Here is a 20,740-nt window from a genome sequence, read left to right on the forward strand (position 1 = left end):
TTCTCGACACTTTTGAGGACAATCCTCACATTACGTTACCAATCGTAAAGTTTTTAACCAGATATTTAACAGCTATTCAATTTTAACAGGGAAGGTGGAAATGCGAGCCATTATTCTACAACTATTTTGCAAGAAACACTTAGACAGTGTTCATAATTAATTGCACTGAGAATTAAGCATGTTAATTCAACAGTGCGCTCCCACTCAAATCAATATCTCTCATAATTAATTTTGAGTGATACAAGCTCCAGACTTCAACTCATCGCCATAGAATCATCATCTCATAACAGGAATTTTAATCGGTAGGCCAACTTGCCGATCACATCTCTATGTGACTCTTGCTCATCTTTCGATGCGTGTGTTCCGAGCTCAGGACGATCCTGCCATGAACGTCAAGACAACCAAGTGATCTTGCTGCGAGGTCTGACCTCACCCGCCTCACACTTCTCTAATCGTTCGTACCCATGCATCCATGGCGCACCCCGAAAAGATAGGTGCCGTGACGGTGCTACACTTGGGAGAACACTAACTACTTGATATTTTAGTGAGAGATCACCCTAATAAAAGCGACTACTGCGCAATCAAGAAGGGTGCATCATAAGGGATAAACATCTCAGGCAATTCATAATAGCATGATATGGTATAGCCCTTTCTGACGGAGAAGTCTTTCATTTCTTCGTCTTTGGCATTTGCGTCGGTGTTCACCTTCGTGAAGATTTCCACCACCTTGTCGGTGCACCAGATAATATCGCTATCTCCATAGCTAATAAAATAAGTACATTACTTAAGGTTGACACGCAGGTCACTAAAGTGACAATCATATGGCTCCAGCCATCATGCCGAATCATGACACGCATGTCATGTTAATCAATTTACATTATATAGTCATCTCATACACAATCAAATTGAATATGAGCATTGCTATACCACATCACATGCACATGCAAACCCTCCTGCAAAACCAAGTTAGACGTTTCTAATCGGTTCATGCAAATTTGTTTTTCGTGGCTTCTAAGGTTTCGACTTAAACCACAGCTACCAACGTTTTATCATCAAGTATGATTATTCAAGTTGCTAGATTAACATCTCGGGGTGTATGAAACACGAGATAATTAAATCTCGAGCCCCATACTAAACTTCGTCATACGCGTGACCCCCGTGCAGATCATAACTGCAATGCCCTTTCATCTGCGAATTTCATCTTTCTTTTGACTACGGCAGAACCCAAAGAACTGATAGCACTTCCATGATCAATCAGGATCACGAATTGCCAGAACTTTGTCAAATTCCACCATGCTGTCTCGAGATTGAGCAAACGCAAATTCTAGGGAAGCAACAAGAACATCGGGTAACAGATTTCATCTGTCACCCGCATAAATAATTTTCAGCAATAGATCCCATGTACTCCAAAATTATATTATGCAATACCCATACATCTCCATGTATTCTAGATCGTAACCTGCATCTACGCATAGCACGGCTCTTGATGCCACTGTAGGGTACCGCAGCAGAAAACAAAAAATTTCCGACCTACGCACCAGCCCAGGACCACTATGGAGACTGCATACATGGTTTGATCTTTTTCGTTACCGACTCGTAGCGCAGCGGAAGTAGAGTCGATGACGAACGGTGGTGCAGATCCCCGCAGCTAGGATTTACAACCTCCCAACCGCGAGGATGTATACCCTCATCCGCCCCACGGACAGCCCTCCGGGAGGCGGTCGGACAGTCCCTCGGACGGTGTCGCGGACAGCCCTTCGGGATGACCCTCAAAACTCGGACGATCACTCGGACAGCCCTTCGGGAGGATTCACAGAACTCGGACCGTCACTTGGACAGCCCTTCGGGAGGCACTCTCAAAACAGCCCCTTGGGCAAAAGGATCGAAACTACGACCTCTCTACGGGGTTGCACACATACGGTGTCATCTATCCGGCAGGGCTTCGCCGTCCAGAACTAGTTCCTGCCGGAACCCAGACAGCCTTACGGCTCTACGAAACTCTTTTCGTGGGAGGGAGAGAAGAAGCCAGATAATGCATGGCATGTGTATGAGAGCAACGGATGAGTCTTTAGGCAGCCCCCTCCACCCCTATTTATAGGCCAAGCCCAAGGGTGGCTTCTCCAAGAAGCCAAGGGGATAATACCAAAAGGCCCTCAAGGTGGCTTCTCCAAGAAGCCAAGCAAAAAGCACTTTCACTATTCATGACGATATTTTTCAGCGTCCGTTCGAACTGAAAATATTTATGTGGGCTCAGAACATTTCTAGTACCCACTAAAATAACTTTCAGCGCGTTCCGAAACAATTTCGGTTTAGTGATTTTCATCTGCGCAAAGCAAACAAGAATGCGTTTTTACTATTCATGAAGACAATTTTTCGCGTCCATTAAATCCGAAAATATTTCTATGAGTCTTAGAATAATTCCAGTACCCACTAAAATGATTTTGGATTTGTTCTGAAACAATTTCAGATTAGTGACTTTCATCTGCGAAAAACATCTGAAGTGGTTCCGGCAGCTCCGGAGCATATCCGGTTATTATCCCGGAAAATTCCAGAAAGCTTCCAGAATGATTCTGGCACCCTCCAAGAATTATCAGGCATGTGCCGAAACCAATTTGACTTAACGGTATCCCCTGAAACAACTTTTCAGTTTCACCGAAACTCATCCGATGACCTCTCTCTGCGGAACCTTTTCCACTGTCCGAAACTTTTCCGGTGTCCGAAACTTTTTCAGTGATTTTCTCTCAGACTCCTTGTCTAGTATTCAACAGATAGATGACCCTTAAGTGTGTGACCTTATAGGTTCGGTGAAGTATAGACATGACCCGGAACCCCTTCCGATCAATGATCAACATCGGAGCCGTGGACACCCATATTGACCCCTATACCCACACGAATGAATATTCGAGTGAACCTCCAGTTGTCGTGTGCTATTTCTGTTGCTTCGTGATATGTTACAAAGACCCGAGGTGAGATTTACTTGCATCCCCGTGGATCAACAAATTGTCCATTATGCTAGTTACCTCGTTACTGGTTTTGTTCTCTTTTCTCGTTTCCGTGTTCCGCATCCCTGTGATCAAATCACACTGTGTCTGGCCAGACGATGATGGATACCGTAACACCGAGAGGGCCCGAGAATATATCTCCATTGTTGGAGGAGCAAATCCCAATCTTGAGCTATCAAGTTACTTGACACACTTTTCCATGAACCCGTAAGCCGCCGTAATAGCCACCCATTTACGGATGACGTTTAACAAACCCCAAAGTTCATGAAGCAAGCATGAAGAAACTCGATACTCTCATGGTCTAAGGAATCATGCAAACGTTAACCATCTCTGTGTTATTTACCATTAACTTGTGACGAATGAATCTCATAGCATAACATCAAACCGGGTCGATTCAACACAAATGTTCTCTTAAAATTGTGCCCTCAAAGTTGCTGGCATAGACATGCCCATGATCAGGAAAACGGAACCATCATGCAACACTTGAGCTAGTCTTAGAGGCCAAACTAGGAATACTTCTTACCGTTTATTATTCCACACGTGCATATGAGTCTTCCTTCGAGCCTCGTGGATATTGCAGACTCGAGAATCATTGCAGTTATAGCATGGAACACAAACATAATTATCAACTCAGAGATAAATAATATCATTTATTATTGCCTCTAGGGCATATCTCCTACAGAAATAAGGCAGCGGACTAGCACTGTTTGCTTTGTGACCATTTCATGTAAGGAAATTACGACCTTTCTGACCAAAATGGTCGCAATCGTTTAGGGTTTGGAGCCCCCCGAACAGCTTTTGACCAATTGGTTTGAAATGGTCATAGATCTATGACCAATTCTTTCAGGGTCACTAACAGAAGGTCACTAGTTGACATATTTCTTGTAGTGCTCGTTTTACATCGTTAGCCATCCCCAGCCATCATTCCTCCTCTGGCATCTTCTACAAGGCCATCGCGGTACGCCGCCGCCTCCTCTTTCCCTTGTGTGAACCCAACACATCACGCATTCACTTATGTCTGAGAGAATATCACATGATACCACTCAAAATTTGTGGATGTTCACATAACATGAATGTACAATCCCTAAAAATTTCAGGTCCAAAATCCAAATAGACATTAAGAAATAAAAAAGACAAATCCAGGATGAATACTTGATGTCTACTACGCAACATTCTTCTTGTAGACTCATGTTGAGCCTCTAAGCGCAGAGTTTTGTAGGATAATAGCAATTTTCTCTCAAGTGGATGACCTAAGGTTTATCAATTCGTGGGAGGCCTAGAATGAAGATGGTCTCTCTCAAACAACCCTGCAACCAAATAACAAAGAGTCGCTTGTGTCCCCAACACACCCAATACAATAGAAAATTGTATAGGTGCACTAATTCAACGAAGAGATGGTGATAAAAGTGTAGTATGGATAGTAGATACAGGTTTTTTGTAATTTGAAACTATAAAAACAACAAGGTAACTAGTAACAAAAGTGAGCAAAAACGGTATTGCAATGCTTGAAAACAAGGCCTAGGGTTCATACTTTCACTAGAGCAAAATCTCTCAACAATCATAACATAATTAAATCATATGGCAATCCCTTAACGTGCAACAAAGAGGCACTCCAAAGTTCTTATCTAGCGGAGAACATAAGAATAAATTGTTTGTAGGATACGAAACCACCTCAAAGTTAATCTTTCCGATAAATCTATTGAGCTATTCCTATAAGTGTCACAAACAGCCCTAGAGTTCATACTAAAATAACACCATATGATATACATCAATCAACCCTAATGTCACCTAAGTACTTCAATGTCACCACAAGTATCCGTGGGTCAATTATACGATATGCATCAAAAAAGTTTAGATTCATAATATTCAATCCAAGACAAAGAACCCCAAAGAATGCCCATTTCTACTGGAGAAACAAGGACGAAAACTTGCATCAACCCCTATGCATAGATTACCCCAATGTCACCTCGGGAATCCATGAGTTGAGTGCCAAAACATATATGAATCAATATGATACCCCATTGTCACCGAGGGTATTCATACGCAAGACATACACCAAGTGTTCTCAAATCCATAAAAGTATTCAATCCGATAAAAGTGAAACCATAAAGATAAAACCCAATTCATCACAACGAGATATAGAGAGGAGAAACATCATATGATCCAACTATATTAACAAAGCTCGCGAAGGTTGTGCCAAATCAAGAACACGAGAGAGGGATCAAACACATAGCTACTAGTACATACCCTCAGCCCCGAGGGTGAACTACTCCCTCCTCATCATGGTGGTCGCCAGGATGATGAAGATGGCCTCCAGTGATGATTTCCCTCTCTGGCAGGGTGCCAGAACGGGCTCCCGATTGTTTTTTCATGGTTACAGAGGCTTGCGGCGGAGGAACTTCTCATCTAGGGTTCTTTCTGGGGGTTTGGGTATTTATAGGAATTTTTAGCGTCGGTCACATGTCAAGGGGGTGCCCGAGGGACCCACAAGCTCGGAGTTAGCATCCTGGGGGGTAGGGCGCGCCTAGTGAGCTTGTGGCCTCCTCGTCAACTTCCCAGCCCAGTTTTGGTGCTTCGGGGGTCTCTTTTGGTCCATAAAAAATCACCGTAAATTTTCAGCCCATTCCGGGATTTGTTTCTACACAAAAAACGACACCACGGTAGTTCTGCTGAAAACAGCGTCAGTCCGGATTAGTTCTAATTAAATCATACCAAACCCATATAAAATCGTTGTAAACATGACATGACATGAATACTTTATAAATTATAGATACGTTGGAGACGTATCAATAGTGTCAAAAGGACAAAAGTCAAAACACCAATATTCACATCCATATTTTCTTGAAACATTTTAAATTGATTTTTTAAATGGTATCATGGGAGCATTTGGGAGGTGGTATCATCTGATACTCTCTCGGTACCTGTGCTCCAACCAAATGCTTCCTTAAGTTGCCAGTCGGATACCAAAATACATATATATGTTTGGAACAAACACATGTCAGTTTTTCCTTTTCTTGTTTTGGAGCAAAACATAAATAAAAGAGGGCCAAAATTCCAAGCAGCATTCTTTTGCGGGCCTATCAGAAGTCCAGTCCAGTAGAACCCACAAAGACATTCCATTCTGGCCAAACGCCGACGAGGCATGCAGTTGCAACTGCAGTCCATCGGAAATCTCTGCCGCCGCCTGCACCATGCTCCGCCTCTGGAAGTGTGTCGACTCGCTTCCTATATCCTTCCTTCTTCCCCCACATCTTCTATCTCCACACTTGAAGCCTCCTCTCCACCATCGGGGCCCCCATTACCCTGAACCCTAGTAGCTTTGGAGGTGACCAACCTCGGTGGAGACATGGTATTGTTGATCATTTTAGGACATGCCCTTTAGTATTGGAGTTGCTTTTGGTGTGTTCAAGTTGGAGTGGTGTTCGCTACTCATCAACCTATGCGGGAGCTTGATTGTATTCTTGTATTTTACCCTATGCCTTCTATAAAGCTGAGGCACGCAGTCTTCATGCTCTCGACATAAAAGGTTTTTTTCCTGCTAAGATACATCTCACAGTTCACAAAAATGATCATGCATGTCAAATAGAAGTGTTAGTAATTTCTATTTCTTGGATTGATAGAAATATCCAATATCTATTTTTTTTCTTCAGCTTTATACTATTGCATTCTATACAATTTATTTATGTATATGAAATAAAATATTTACTATAATTATAATAACTATTTCAAAACACAAAAACATTCCATATATATACTTTTATTTGTCTCAAATTAATAAAAATCTGCTATTGAGAACAAAGTATCTATCAGTGAAAAAAGTCTGCATTTTTAAGTAGTGTCAAAGACATAGATAGTTTTTACTTTTATATATTTCATTGTCCATGACTTTTTTTAAAATGTTCACTATGCGTGTCAAAATTATTTCATCAGATAAAGAATACTGCATTCCTTATAAATGAGAAAATTGTTCCATAAAACCTTTTTTTCTTCCTTTAGTTAATAAAATATTACTGCTGAGAACAAAAAAGGAAAACCATGAAAAGGGTTGATTTGTTTTTCTGAAAAGGTAATAAAAGTGGATGACAAACAAAATAATCTGGATACGAACATCTTAGATGCACTCCTCCGGCCCACGCAGCCCATATTGACTAGGTCACTCAGTACGACGGACCAGAGCAATAGCAACTACTCCATTGCGAGTTCACAGCAGCAATTGCAATCCATTGAAAATATATTTTTTTAGAACGAAGGCTCACGATGAGCCCGACTTTAAATTAACAAAGTCATCAACCGGCCAGGAATTACAACACAACAACAAGCACAACGGCCGAACGATGCAAGGGAGCACCCTAGAAAGCTTACAACTCAACGCAGAATACTAGCTCAAAACATAAAGAAGAGGAAGTCCAAGCTAGTACACGCCGCCGACTGCAGCAAACAAGAACCAAGAATTGCGAGCAGCATGAGCACAACGAGGACCTGCAGAAACAGAGTGGAGTTGTGGACATGACCGAGTCCAAGGTTGGAGGAATCCAAGCATCTTCCTTCGCTCTCGCCGTAGAGGGACCCTACCCTCTCGCCTTGGATCGAAAGGCGCCGCCGACAGACATGAGAGACGCTCACCCTAGAGCAGGAGAGATGCCAACCTCGAGTCTTGGAACAGGCTCAGAGCACAACCTCCTTGGACATGAGCACACCTCATCTGACACACCGATGCAACCTAGGACACCTGAAAAACAGCAGGAAAGCCACCGGGAGGAGCCACTGAGGAACGAGCAGCAAGGACATCAGGAGAGGCCGCAGAACAACGAGGAGCAAGAGTCGTCGGCCGCTGAAGAGAAACACCGGGCGTCCATGGCCAGGAACGTGCTGCTATGCCGGGAAGAGGAACCCTATCCTCTACCGCCGGAACGCAGACGTCGTACCGTCGGAGCTGAGCCAAACACGCCTGCTCCGAGGAGCACCACACTTGAGGGGAGCGGGGACAGACTTCCCTGCGAGCCAGACCAACCACAGCCACCTGATAACCAGATCCGCCCAAAACTCCACCTTTGTCGCCCCTCACCCGAACGCACGCTCCCCAGGCGGCGCCTCCAAGAAGGACACGACGCACAGCACGCCGTCACCGCCCAATCCAGGAAGGATTTGGGGCTTTCACCCGGGAGGGAAACGGGGGTGGATGGGGTTGGGACCTTAGCTACACCTCCAAGGAGGAAGGGCGGCGCCCAAGGGAGTCGCTGCCGCCGGGCCGGACCAGCCGACCAATGGTTTCCCACGATCCCAAAACCGCACCACTGTGCACCCATCCACACCGTTCCGGCGACCGAAGCTGCTGGAACCGGCGGGGATCAGGGAGCTGAAGGGAAGGGGAGTCGAACCTCAGATCTGACGAGGAGGGGGATCTCCACGCCGCAGCCACCACCCGCTGCCGTCCCACCACCCGCGTGGTCGGGAACACCGGCGAGGACCACCCACGGACGTCGCCAGCCGGGAGGGCGCCGCCACCATGCCAAGGGCCGCCGCCCCAGATCCGGAGTCCTCCGCCAGGAACGGAGCGAGCAGGGCCTCGCCGCCACCGTCACCGGCGACCGCGCAGGCTTGCCGGCGGCCACCTCGGGTGGCGACGAGGGGGAAGGAGGTGAGGGGTGGCGGCGCTGGGCGGAAACCCTAGTCGCCTCCCGAGTCGCCGGAGCGGACGACGCGGGGGCTGCCATCCATTGAAAATATCTCTCTCGACGCCGGCGCCGGCCGCTGCCGCTGCCGCTGCCACGCTCTGCGCCATGCTCCGGCTCCGATAGTGCGCCGCTTCCCGCCTCCTCTCTCCTTCCTCCACCTTTGCCATCTCCCCTCTGCTTCGCCTCCTCTCCGCATCCGCATCCACAGCTCCCATTTACCCCGGATTCGCCGTTGAGGAGTACCTCGTCGCCACCTGCGGCCTCACCTGACCCCAAGCCCTCAAGGCCTCCACGAAGCTCTCCCACCTCAAATCCCCCACCAAGCCCGACGCCGTCCTCGCCTTCCTCGCCGGCCTAGGCCTCTCCGGCGCTGACGCCGCCACCATCGTCGCCAAAGACCCACAGTTCCTCTGCACCAGCGTGGACAAAACCCTGGCCCCGTCGTTGCCGGGCTCACCGGCCTCGGCCTGTTGCGTTCTGACATCGCCCGCCTCGTCTCGCTCGCCCATAGCGGCTTCCGTTGTAGATCCATAGTCTCCAAACTGCACTACTACCTGCCCCTCTTCGGCACCTTCCACAACTTCCTCCCGCTACTCAAGCACTCATCCCACCTGTTGTGTTCGGACCTCGACAAGGTTGTCAAGCCCAATATTGTGTTTCTGAGGGAGTGCGGGCTAGGTGATTGTGATATTGCCAAGCTGTGTATCCGTGTGCCGAGGTTGCTCACCACTAACCCAAAGCACGTCGAGGCGATGGTCATATCTGCTGAAAGATTATGTGTGCCCCGTGCCTCTGGGATGCTCAGGCAAGCGCTGCAGGCTGTCGCGTTTCTCAGCGAGGAGAAGATCGCTGCCAGATTGGAGTACTTGAAGAATACGTTCAGCTGGTCTGATGCCGAGGCGAGCATTGCTGTGCGCAAGCATCCTAGTTTGCTGAGGAATTCGAATGAATCTCTGAAGACCAGGTCCAAGTTCCTGTTATCTGAGGTGGGGTTGGAACCTGTGTACATTGCTCATCGGCCGATAATTCTCAGTCTTAGCCTGGAGGGCCGGGTCAGGCCCTGGTACTATGTTCTCAAGTTCCTCAAGGAAAATGGATTGGTAGATCGCGACCTGAGCTTACATACTGCAGTCAACAGGAACGAGAAGTATTTCATGGAGAAGTACATATGCCCTCACAAGGAAGCTGCACCGCGCCTCGTTGAAGACTATGCAACCGCTTGCAATGGAAAAGTGCCGACTAATTTCAGATTTACTTGAACCAGAAATAGGCTAAGGAAATTGGTTACTGCGTATGGCATAACAATGTTTTCACTCTGCGTAGTAAGCTGGTACCTCGTGTTTTGGTGTTTTTTTGTCAAACTAGATGTTGGTTATTTTCTGTACTATGTCTGTTATATGTCAGTTTGGTCATTGCTAAATGCTAACTCCTATTGTAGTATGAAACTGACAATTTTATTCCTGAACCGTGCTATGCTGATGTTGTCATTACTTAGAGAAGATATCTGAAAATAAAAAAGTCTTTGGATTTATTTACTCATTTCCTTGAGAATTATTATTGCTCCTCATTTTATCTGCTGGATTTAATCTTTTGTTAGTAACAAGTCCATGTATTTTAATGCGATTTAGATATATGCTTCTTCCTGTCACTGGTTGGTTTTGTTAGTGAAATTCTGTACTTGCTTCTCTTTCTCTCATTGCTTCATATCATTAGTTAAACTCATGCCCCACAGTTGTTCATACCTGCAGAATTGCAGAGTTCCGTCCACTAGTTTGCAGACTAGTGGAAACAATATCATGTGGAAATATTATATTGTCAAGGTTATATTTTGCCTCTGCTCTATCTGTTTTTGTGTGTGTGTGTGTGTGATCTGGTAAGAAAGTTTCCTTGGTGTTTTTTCCCCTGCTCGGGGACTTGAACGGAGGCAAGTTAACAATTTTTTTCCTGAACTTGATGATCGAAATAGAGCAAAGCTTATGGGACGCAAGAGGGAAAAAAAATGAAACACTAGATGTACATGCTTGTGTTGATTACTGGTTTATATTTGTATGGATTGGATGTTAGGTTCAGATAGGATGGATATATCTAAGCCCATTGCCACTAGGAAAAAATTACCCTGCTGCTCAGATTGATCAACTTTTATTAAAAGAGTTTCACTTGAGCAAAATTAATGGTTAACATAGCTTGATTTTTTTCACTGGGATTAGAACTACTGAAATGGTAATGAGGTTCACTGATCCTTCACATACATGCATATTTCTTGATTTCTTAATTTTATTGGATCTGTGGCCTGATTGCTTTCATGATAACAGGTGTTGTCTATATCTTTTTGGTGGCTATTTTCAAATTGAAATTGAGGTTGTTACCTGCTCATAAGCAGCCTGCAGGTACTAATCCACATCTTTTCCTCTGCTCGAGAAGCAAAGATGAATTATTTCAAATTTCTGATTAGTTGAATTGGGAGCTATGTACGTACCAGTTAAGTTTGATTAACAATGCGTTCCACTTGTGTGGTCATCTCCGGTGCATTTCTAAAATTTCTGAATCCCTGTGTTTCACCGTCTGGGTGGCCATCGGGCCTCACCAGCAAATTATTTTTATTTTGCTGCAAGACACTACTGTCCAGTAAATAGTAGCGATATTCAGTTCTTGGTATAGTAAGTAGTCTGACTGAACCTAAAGGAATGGTGCTCTCGTGTCTTACCACCGACATGGAGAAAACATGGGTTTGCAGCTTAGTTGGGCTTACCGTTCATTTTTTTTTATCTCTAAATCACATGCAAGACTTAAGATAAGACAATCACAGGTCGCATCCTCCTTATTCCCAGGCTGTTCATCGTCCTGTTAGAAAGAAACAGCTCTCGATGTAAAATTATGGTGATTAAAACACGGTAACAAAGAGCAAACACACCTCCTGATCTGGAGGTTCACCCCACATCTACCTGATGATGGAGCCGTCGTGGGCTCGTGGCACTTGCTTCACACTCGCACGCCACGACCTAGTCTTCTCCCTCCTCCTTGGCTCGTGCCCCACCGTTGTCGTCACCTCGGCCACTCGGCGGCTCGGCGGAGGTCGCCACGGACTGCTTCTCCTCCAACCTCGGTGCTACGCTCGCCAACCAGTCGCACTTCCCGTCCAGGCCGGAGGTCTCCTTCGATCACTAGCGCGTCGCGCATCCCGTCGCCACCATGCGAGTCCTCTCTTGCGCCGGGTCGACCTTATGCCTAACATCATCGTCGCCCGCAAACTGCGTCCCTAGAGACCTCGTTGGCGCACCTCCCAACACCTTGGCTGCTGCCCGAGATCGGGCCTCTATGCCGGCAGCGTCATGGTGCGGACGGGAGGCCTGGCCCCGCAAGACAGAGAGATCCCGAGATTCAAATCGAGAAGATCGGGGGAGATGACGCTGGATGATAGGTGGAGCTCGGGACCGGAGATGAAGCACGAGCGCCGGTGAGGGTGGCGGCGGCGGCAACAATGAACGGAACCCTAGCTGGGAGGAGAAAACGAAGGCTGCGAGCGAGGGGTGTGAGTGTTTTGTTTCTGTCCTCCCTCGACACGGTAAAACGCGACAGTAAAACCTGCGGACGTGGCACTTGCGAGCAGGCGCCCATGCCGCGACTGTTAATGGGTTTGATGGTAGTACTTTGTTTGACTAAACAGCGAGTGCAATTTTCAGGTAGCCAACTTATTCGTAATTTGGTGTGTCAAAAAAATTATTACTAATCTGGGAAGTATTTTTCAGCATATTCCTAATTTGTTAAATAATTTTAGTGCAATATTACAAAATAAGTTCAGCACTTAATCAATAAAAGACTAACCTTAATTTGCGACATGTTTTGATGTGTTGACTCATGCACTTTAAAGAACTTATTCGCTGTAGCCCAATCAGACACATATGACCGTTACGGCTGAGCCGTAGATGGTGTGTAAACCCGTTTAGACCCATGTATTTCAAGCACACCTGGCACATCTTGTTGACTTATTTTTTTCGAAAAAACTTTCGATCTATTCATCTTTAATCATGACAGCACAATGAACACTAGAAATAATAAAAATTACATCTAAATCCTTAGACCATCTAGCGACGACTACAAGCACTAAAGCGAGTCGAAGACGAGCCGCCGTCATCGCCCCTTCCTCACCAGAGTCGGGCATAATTTGTTGTAGTAGACAGCCGGAAAGTCGTTGTGCTAAACCCCGATAGGATCAGCGCACCAAACCAGCAACCGCCGCTGATGAAGAAACGTAAATCGAATCTTGTTGACTTTATGGAATTTAGACTTACAAGTACTTAACAAATAGCAGTGCTTGCACTGTCGTGCACGATGTAAAAACCCGTGGACGGGCACTTTGCCCTTTCCTCTCTTAATTGACGATATGTATCCTAGAAAAAAAATAGTGCTGAAAGAAGTTTGATGTTTAAGCCTAAACATGGAAATCTGTACCTAATAATAAAGCGGATATTGCTTCTGGCGGTATGTTGAAATTGCCCCTAATTTGCAAAATATTACCCACTGATGTCATCTATAAGTGATAAAAAATATTTCACAGAGGGAAATCCCTGCCTGGGCCGACCCATGTAGTAGAAACCTTCTATACTGCGCTCTGCACGCCAGGATAAGACACAGCATGCCTATTTGGCCGGCCCATGTCCGAGTGACATGTTTTTTTAAAATAATTTCCTTTTTTTTGTCTTTTTTCTACTTTTTATAAATTGGGACTTCAAAAAAGTTATGAAAATTAAAAGAAATGTGAATATTGAAATAAAATGTTTGTGCATTCAGAAAATGTTAGAATTTTTTAAAAATGTACGCATATTCAAAAGATGTTCACAATTTTGAAAACAAATGTTCGAGAAATAAAAAAGGTTCCTGATTTTTTTAAATAGTTTGTATATTAAAAATGTTAATGAAGTTGAACAAAATTTCTCCAATTCAAAAAGTGTTCATGAATTGAAAAATATCCTAGAAATTTAAAAACTGTTTGTGACTTGCAAAATAGTTTATTGATTCATAAAATGTTTACTGGTTCAAAAAAGGATCATGCATTAAAAAAACGTTCGTTAAATATAAAAAAATCAAGTCGCATCAAGTTCAGCTTAATCAGCATGCTCTCCAAAAGTAAACATGTCCAAAAGTATAGATGCATGCATACATACATTTCCGAACTCTATCTTGTGAACTCCCATTGTAGCAGATAGAGTTTCTTGAGATGGGGAGGAGGATCATCATGTAAGGAGTCCAGCTGGCTGTCAGGGTCACTGTATCTATGCTGCCAGTCAAGCTCGAGGCGCTTGAGGACTCGGGGCATTCCGATGGAGGAGACACCAAAGCATCCTCTGGCTCCAATGTCAAGCACTGTGGTAGGGTTGGTGCTCCGGATGGCCGGCGGATGGTGTCAGGTGCGGGCAATGTAAGGAACAGAGGAGGAGAGGAGCAAGAGGGAGGGGGATTTTGTGGGTTGGGGTGGGGGCCGCATGTCCAGGGGACAGTCCCATTTTCACCCTGACATATGTGCTGGATTTGGGGAAGTCTGGATATATGGGCAAGGTTTGGGGGAGCCTACTGGGTAGTCGTTTTGAGGAGAAATGGCTACACCCTTGGTAATGTTCGTATCACATATAGTTTATAGATTATATTTCTTTCATAAAATTTTCTACATAATAAATATATGGTTTCCATCACGTTTATTAAAAGAAAGCGATACTATGACAATGAAAACTAAGCCGTATAATAAAGCATTGAACACATATTTTGTCCAACAAAAGTTTTTCTAAAAATATGTTACCCCCTCTATAAAAAAACAATCATATATGTTAATAAAGTTCATACGTATGTCAAATAAAACGTATATGCTATTTCTATTTTTTTTTACTTGTAAAATTGCCCCGTTTGTAGAATTGTTTTCCACTTGTGATACATCTCATAGTGCTAAAAAATGATCATGTTAATCTCTTTTTTTTTGAGTATCGATCATGTTAATGTTAATGTTGTTGTATCAGGGAAGATTGCCCACGCAGCCCATCAAACCTCCTCCGGCCCACGCAGCCCATATTGACTAGGTCACTCACTACGACGGACCAGACCAACTACTGAGCAATTGCAATCCACCGGAAATATCTCTGTCGCCGCCGGCACCGGCCGCCGCCGCTTTCCCGCCGGCTGCGCCATGCTCCGGGTTCGAGAGTACGTCGTTTCCCGTCTCCTCTCCTCCTCCTCCTATCTTCACCGCCTCCTCTCCGCAGCAGCATCCCCCATTTCTCTGAACCCCGGTGGATTCGCCGTCGAGGAGTACCTCGTCGACACCTGCGGCCTCACCCGTCCCCAAGCCCTCAAGGCCTCCATGAAGCTCTCCCACCTCAACTCCCCCGCCAAACCCGACGCCGTCCTCGCCTTCCTCGCCGGCATCGGCCTCTCCGGCGCCGACGCCGCCGCCGTCGTCGCCAAAGATCCGCTCTTCCTCCGCACTAAAGTGGACCAAACCCTGGCCCCTAAGGTCGTCGGGCTCACTGGCCTAGGTCTATCGAGTCCTGACATCGCCCACCTCGTCTCCCTCACCCCCGACTGCTTCCGCCGTAGATCCATAGTCTCCAAGATGCACTACTACCTGCCCCTGTTCGGCTCCTTCCACAACTTCCTCCGGGTGCTCAAGCGGGGAGGATCCCACCTTCTGTCATCGGACCTCGACAAGGTTGTCAAGCCCAATGTTGTGTTCCTGAGGGAGTGCGGGGTAGGTGATTGTGATATTGCCAAGCTGTGTGTCCCTGTGCCGAGGATGCTGACCACCAACCCGGAGCGCGTCCGTGCGATGGTGGCATGTGCTGAAAGATTAGGTGTGCCCCGTGGCGCTGGGATGTTCAGGCACGCGCTGCAGGCTGTCGCGTTTCTCACCGAGGAGAAGATCGCCGCCAGATTGGACTACTTGAAGTATATGTTTGGGTGGTCTGATGCCGAAGCAAGCATTGTTCTGCGCAGGTATCCTAGTGTGCTGAGGAAGTCAAAGGAATCTCTGAAGCACAGGTCTGAGTTCCTGGTCTCTGAGGTGGGGTTGGAACCGGCGTACATTGCTCATCGTCCGGCGTTGCTCTCTTACAGCATGGAGGGCCGTCTCAGACCCAGGTACTATGTTATCAAGTTCCTTGAGGCAAATGGATTGTTAGGTCAGTACCGGGACTACTTTAGCATAGTCATGCTGAGTGAGAAGATATTTGTGGAGAAGTTCATATGCCCTCACAAGGAAGCTGCACCACTCCTTGCTGAGGACTATGCAACAGCTTGCAAAGGGGAAGTGCCAACTAATTTCAGATTTACATGAACAAAAAAGGGATATGGAAATTGATTACAATGTATGGTGCAACAAAGTTATCACCTTGCATGTAACCTATTAGTACTTCCTGTTTCGATGTTCTTTTCCTAAGATGATGTTGGTTGTTTTCTGTAGTACGCCTGTTGCTAAATGCTAACTCCCTATGAAACTGATAATTTGATTCCTGAACCCCTATTTGTTGATGTTGTCATTCCTTAGAGAAGATCTCTGTAAATGAGAAGGCCATGGCTATATATGTGATTCCAACTTGCATTGAAGATCATAGAAATTGGATGTGTGGGTCGACCAATCTTATGATGAAACCAGCACCATGAAACCAGAAAGCAAAAGAGTAATGCTGTGTCAGTTTCCACCGAAATGTATCAGTATGATCTACTTTCATGCCAAACTTTATCTGTGTGGTCTAGTTTAGGAAGTGATCATCTGTGCGGTGACTCCAACCCATTCTATTGGCCTCTGTCCTGTTGTGTCTGCACTCTGCAGAGCATCAGCAGATCTGGGCTGCCGCTGTTATTTTTTCCTGCTTAGTGACTTGAACTGAGGTACGTTGACTCTCTTTTCTTGAACGTCATGATCAAAATAGAGAAGAACTTAACAGACGCAAGAGGGTGGGAAAATGAAACACTTAGCAAATTTGATGAAGTGGCCTACTAAAGCATGATCAACAGACGAGTCTAAATCATTAACATCTGTTATTGTTTGTGAGAACTAAGCAATGAAGATGGCATGAATTGGTCTTGTCAGAGTCTACTATTCAGTGCTTGCATATGTGATATTCCAACTGTTCACAAAACTGCATGTATATCTTTTGGCTATAAAACTATTGTTGAACTGTAGATTCAGAAAATCTGTTTGGCATAGCTCAAAACTATCTGCCTTCACTCAAACCAAAGCTGTTCGATATCATGAAATAAGCAACATGACTCTTGTGAAACCATATATCTTAAATTTGCAATTTGCAAGCTGGGTTTTTTGTTTCTTGTGCTTTATCTTTTAAAACTTCGTCAGGACTCAGGAGTTAGTAACATAATTAATAGTAAGGTGCAATCTCGCTCATTTAGTTACATTCTTCAGTTCAGACTTTGTAGAACCAGAGCTGTTTTACCAATATTTTCCGTTACCACACCCGCATCTGTATGACACAAGTTCTTATGTTTTCAGAACACTATGATTGGGCTTAATTATTTCTGTTAATAAATCACTTTCTCATCTTAAAATACATCGGTGATTACTGGAGTTCGAGAGAGAGATTTTTTTTATTGTTTCCAGATGACCAAGATATGGCAAAGCCCTTCATATGGGATTCAAGGGAAACATGCAACATATGTGTTGCATTATGTAAGCTAAGCTGGATTATTGAAGTAATTGTTCTTCAGGCATTCCTTTATATCTTCTTAATATGATGTTGAGATACCTATGGTGGCTCCTCTGTAGTGTTTGCATTTCTTGGAAATCTTTTCCTTTGGCTTATAGATAGTAGATGTCTGTGAGATTCACAGACATTAGTTGCCCAGTAGCTTCTCAGAAGCAGTTTAGCTTCCTTAATAAATTTTTTGTTTCAGACCTACATTCAGTCAGTCATCCATTGGCTGTTTAGTTCTGTGAAGCACCTAGATTGTTTGTCTTGCATAATTTGTGTAGCTTCTATAAACGGTCTCGTGAATAAAAGACTGCCGCACCAGTGTTAGTTTCTGCTCAAGTGCCATAATGCAATCTTCCATCTTTGATTGTAAACTCTGTTTTATATTTTTAGTTGCACGGTTCAGTGAAACAGAGTTAGCTCTGCTCCTACAAAAAGAAAAAAACAGTGTCAAAGTATAATGCACATCACAGTAGGAAGCGGTGTGACTGTGACGCCCCCGATTTAATCGTACACTAATCATGCACGCAAATGTGTACGATCAAGATCAGGGACTCACGGGAAGATATCACAACACAACTCTAAAACATAAATAAGTCATACAAGCATCATAATACAAGCCAGGGGCCTCGAGGGCTCGAATACAAGTGCTCGATCATAGACGAGTCAGCGAAAGCAACAATATCTGAGTACAGACATAAGTTAAACAAGTTTGCCTTAAGAAGGCTAGCACAAACTGGGATACAGATCGAAAGAGGCGCATGCCTCCTGCCTGGGATCCTCCTAAACTACTCCAGGTCGTCGTCAGCGAGCAGCACGTAGTAGTAGGCACCTCCGGTGTAGTAGGGGTCGTCGTCGACGGTGGCGTCTGGCTCCTGGACTCCAGCATCTGGTTGCGACAACCAGAAAGAAAGGAAAGGGGGGAGAAAGCAACCGTGAGTACTCATCCAAAGTACTCGCAAGCAAGGAACTACACTACATATGCATGGGTATATGTGTAAAGGGCCATATCAGTGGACTGAACTGCAGAATGCCAGAATAAGAGGGTGATAGCTAGTCTTATCGAAGACTACGCTTCACGCCGCCACCGTCTTGCATCAAGTAGAAGAGAGTAGATTGAAGTCCTCCAAGTAGCATCTCCAAGTAGCATCTCCAAATAGCATCTCATAGCATAATCCTACCCGGCGATCCCCTCCTCATATCCCTGAGGTAGAGCGATCACCGGTTATATCTGGCACTTGGAAGGGTGTGTTTTATTAAGTATCCGGTTCTAGTTGTCATAAGGTCAAGGTACAACTCCAAGTCGTCCTGTTACCGAAGATCACGGCTATTCGAATAGATTAACTTCCCTGCAGGGGTGCACCAACTTACCCAGCACGCTTGATCCCATTTGGCCGGACACACTGTCCTGGGTCATGCCCGGCCGCGGAAGATCAACACGTCGCAGACCCACCTAGGCTCAACAGAGAGGCCAGCACGCCGGTCTAAACCTAAGCGCACAGGGGTCTGGGCCCATCGCCCATAGCACACCTGCACGTTGCGTACGCGGCCGAAAGCAGACCTAGCCTAGTGGCGTTCCAGTCCAATTCGGCGCGCGCCGCTCCGTCGCTGACGTCTGAAGTGCTTCGGCTGATACCACGACGTCGGGATACCCATAACTACTCCCGCGTAGATGGTTAGTGCGTATAGGCTCGTAGCCAACTCAGATCAAATACCAAGATCTCGTTAAGCGTGTTAAGTGTCCGCGAACGCCGAACAGGGCCAGGCCCACCTCTCTCCTAGGCGGTCTCAACCTGCCCTGTCGCTTCGCCACAAAGATCCACATAGAGGGCCGTCGGGACAAAGGTCCTTTCAGCCCCCAATCCGTGAATCACTCGCGGGTACTCTTCGAGCTGACCCGACTTTAGTCACCATCTGTATAGTATGTATGTATGTATAGTATATACCCGTGATCACCTCCCGAGTGATCGCGGCCCAATAGTATAGCAAGGCAGACTGACAAGAATGTAGGGCCAATGATGATAAACTAGCATCCTATACTAAGCATTTAGGATTGCAGGTAAGGTATCAACAGGTGTAGCAACAATGTCAGGCTATGCATCAGAATAGGATCAACGGAAAGCAGTAACATGCTACACTACTCTAATGCAAGCAGTATAGAGTAGAATAGGCGATATCTGGTGATCAAGGGGGGGGGGCTTGCCTGGTTGCTCTGGCAAGAAGGAGGGGTCGTCAACTCCGTAGTCGAACTGGGCAGCAGCAGCGTCGGTCTCGTAGTCTACCGGAGAGAAGAAGGGGAAGAAACAATGAATACAATGCAAACAAATGCATATCGATGCATGACATGACAAGTAACGATGCTAGGTGGGTCCTAACGTGGTATGAGGTGGTACCGGTTAAGGGGGGAAACATCCGGGAAGTATCCCCGGTGTTTCGCGTTTTCGGACAGATGAACCGGAGGGGGAAAGTTGCGAGTTCGATAGATTAGGGGTGTGTGGCGGACGAACGGACTGCGTACCCGGAATCGTCTCGTCGTTCTGAGCAACTTTCATGTAGAAAGTATTTTCATCCGAGTTACGGATTAAAAGATATAATTTTCTAAAGATTATAATAATTTCTGGAATTTAATTAATTAATTATTTAATTCGAAAATGAATTTATGACGTCAGCATGACATCAGAGTGATGTCAACAGGTCAACGTTAACCATTGACCTGGTCAACCTGACGTGTGGGTCCAGTGGGACCCACCTGTCATACTCTGTTTAGTTCAATTACAGATTAGTTAATTTAATTAGTGATTAGGTTAATCTAATCAGGATTAATTAACTTAATTAATTACTTAATTAATTAATTAATATTTTAATTATCTTAGTTGTTATTTATTTATTTAATATATTTATTTTTATTTTATTTCTATTTTTTAATTTTTATTATTTTTTTAATTCCTTTTTTTTTATAAAACGTTATGGGGCGTGGGCCCCTGTGGTCAGTGGCACAGAGGCCATTTCGGGTCGGGCCACGGGTGTGGTTGCGGGCGAGCGGGTGTGGCGCCCGACTGGGCATTCGCCCAAATCGCCGGGGCGAGGAGGACCGGGGCAAGGCCGGGCGGCCACCGGAGGGGAAACGCCGACGGGGGAGCAGCAGGGCGCCACCGGCGACGCGGGCCGGCAGGAGCTGCCCATACGGCGGCGAGCAAAAAGGGGGGGTGGCCAGGACGGTGCGTCGGGGCGGACGAAGCGAGGCCGGGGCGAGGTGGTGGGGGTTCAGGGGAGGAGGAGGAGCGAGGGAGGCCGGTGGCCACGGCGAGGGGAACGGCGCCGGCCAGGAATGGGCGCAGGGCGCTGGGCGCCGCCGGGGCGGACCCGAGCGACG

At 45.9% G+C, this 20,740-nt stretch overlaps 1 protein-coding gene and 1 pseudogene across 1 annotated transcript; both read left to right on the forward strand.

Annotated features, from left to right (window-relative positions):
- The first annotated feature begins 8,782 nt into the window (after positions 1-8,782).
- On the forward strand, positions 8,783-10,162 carry LOC119320106 (annotated as a pseudogene).
- Positions 10,163-14,786: 4,624 nt separating this feature from the next.
- On the forward strand, positions 14,787-17,699 carry LOC119320148 (transcription termination factor MTERF8, chloroplastic-like). The gene has a single exon (XM_037594262.1). The coding sequence runs from the start codon at positions 14,850-14,852 to the stop codon at positions 15,993-15,995; it is 1,146 nt and encodes a 381-aa protein (XP_037450159.1). The 5' UTR covers positions 14,787-14,849; the 3' UTR covers positions 15,996-17,699.
- Positions 17,700-20,740: the final 3,041 nt, after the last annotated feature.

Source organism: Triticum dicoccoides, chromosome 6B (genome assembly GCF_002162155.2).
Source record: "Triticum dicoccoides isolate Atlit2015 ecotype Zavitan chromosome 6B, WEW_v2.0, whole genome shotgun sequence".
In the NCBI taxonomy this organism is placed as follows: domain Eukaryota; kingdom Viridiplantae; phylum Streptophyta; class Magnoliopsida; order Poales; family Poaceae; genus Triticum; species Triticum dicoccoides.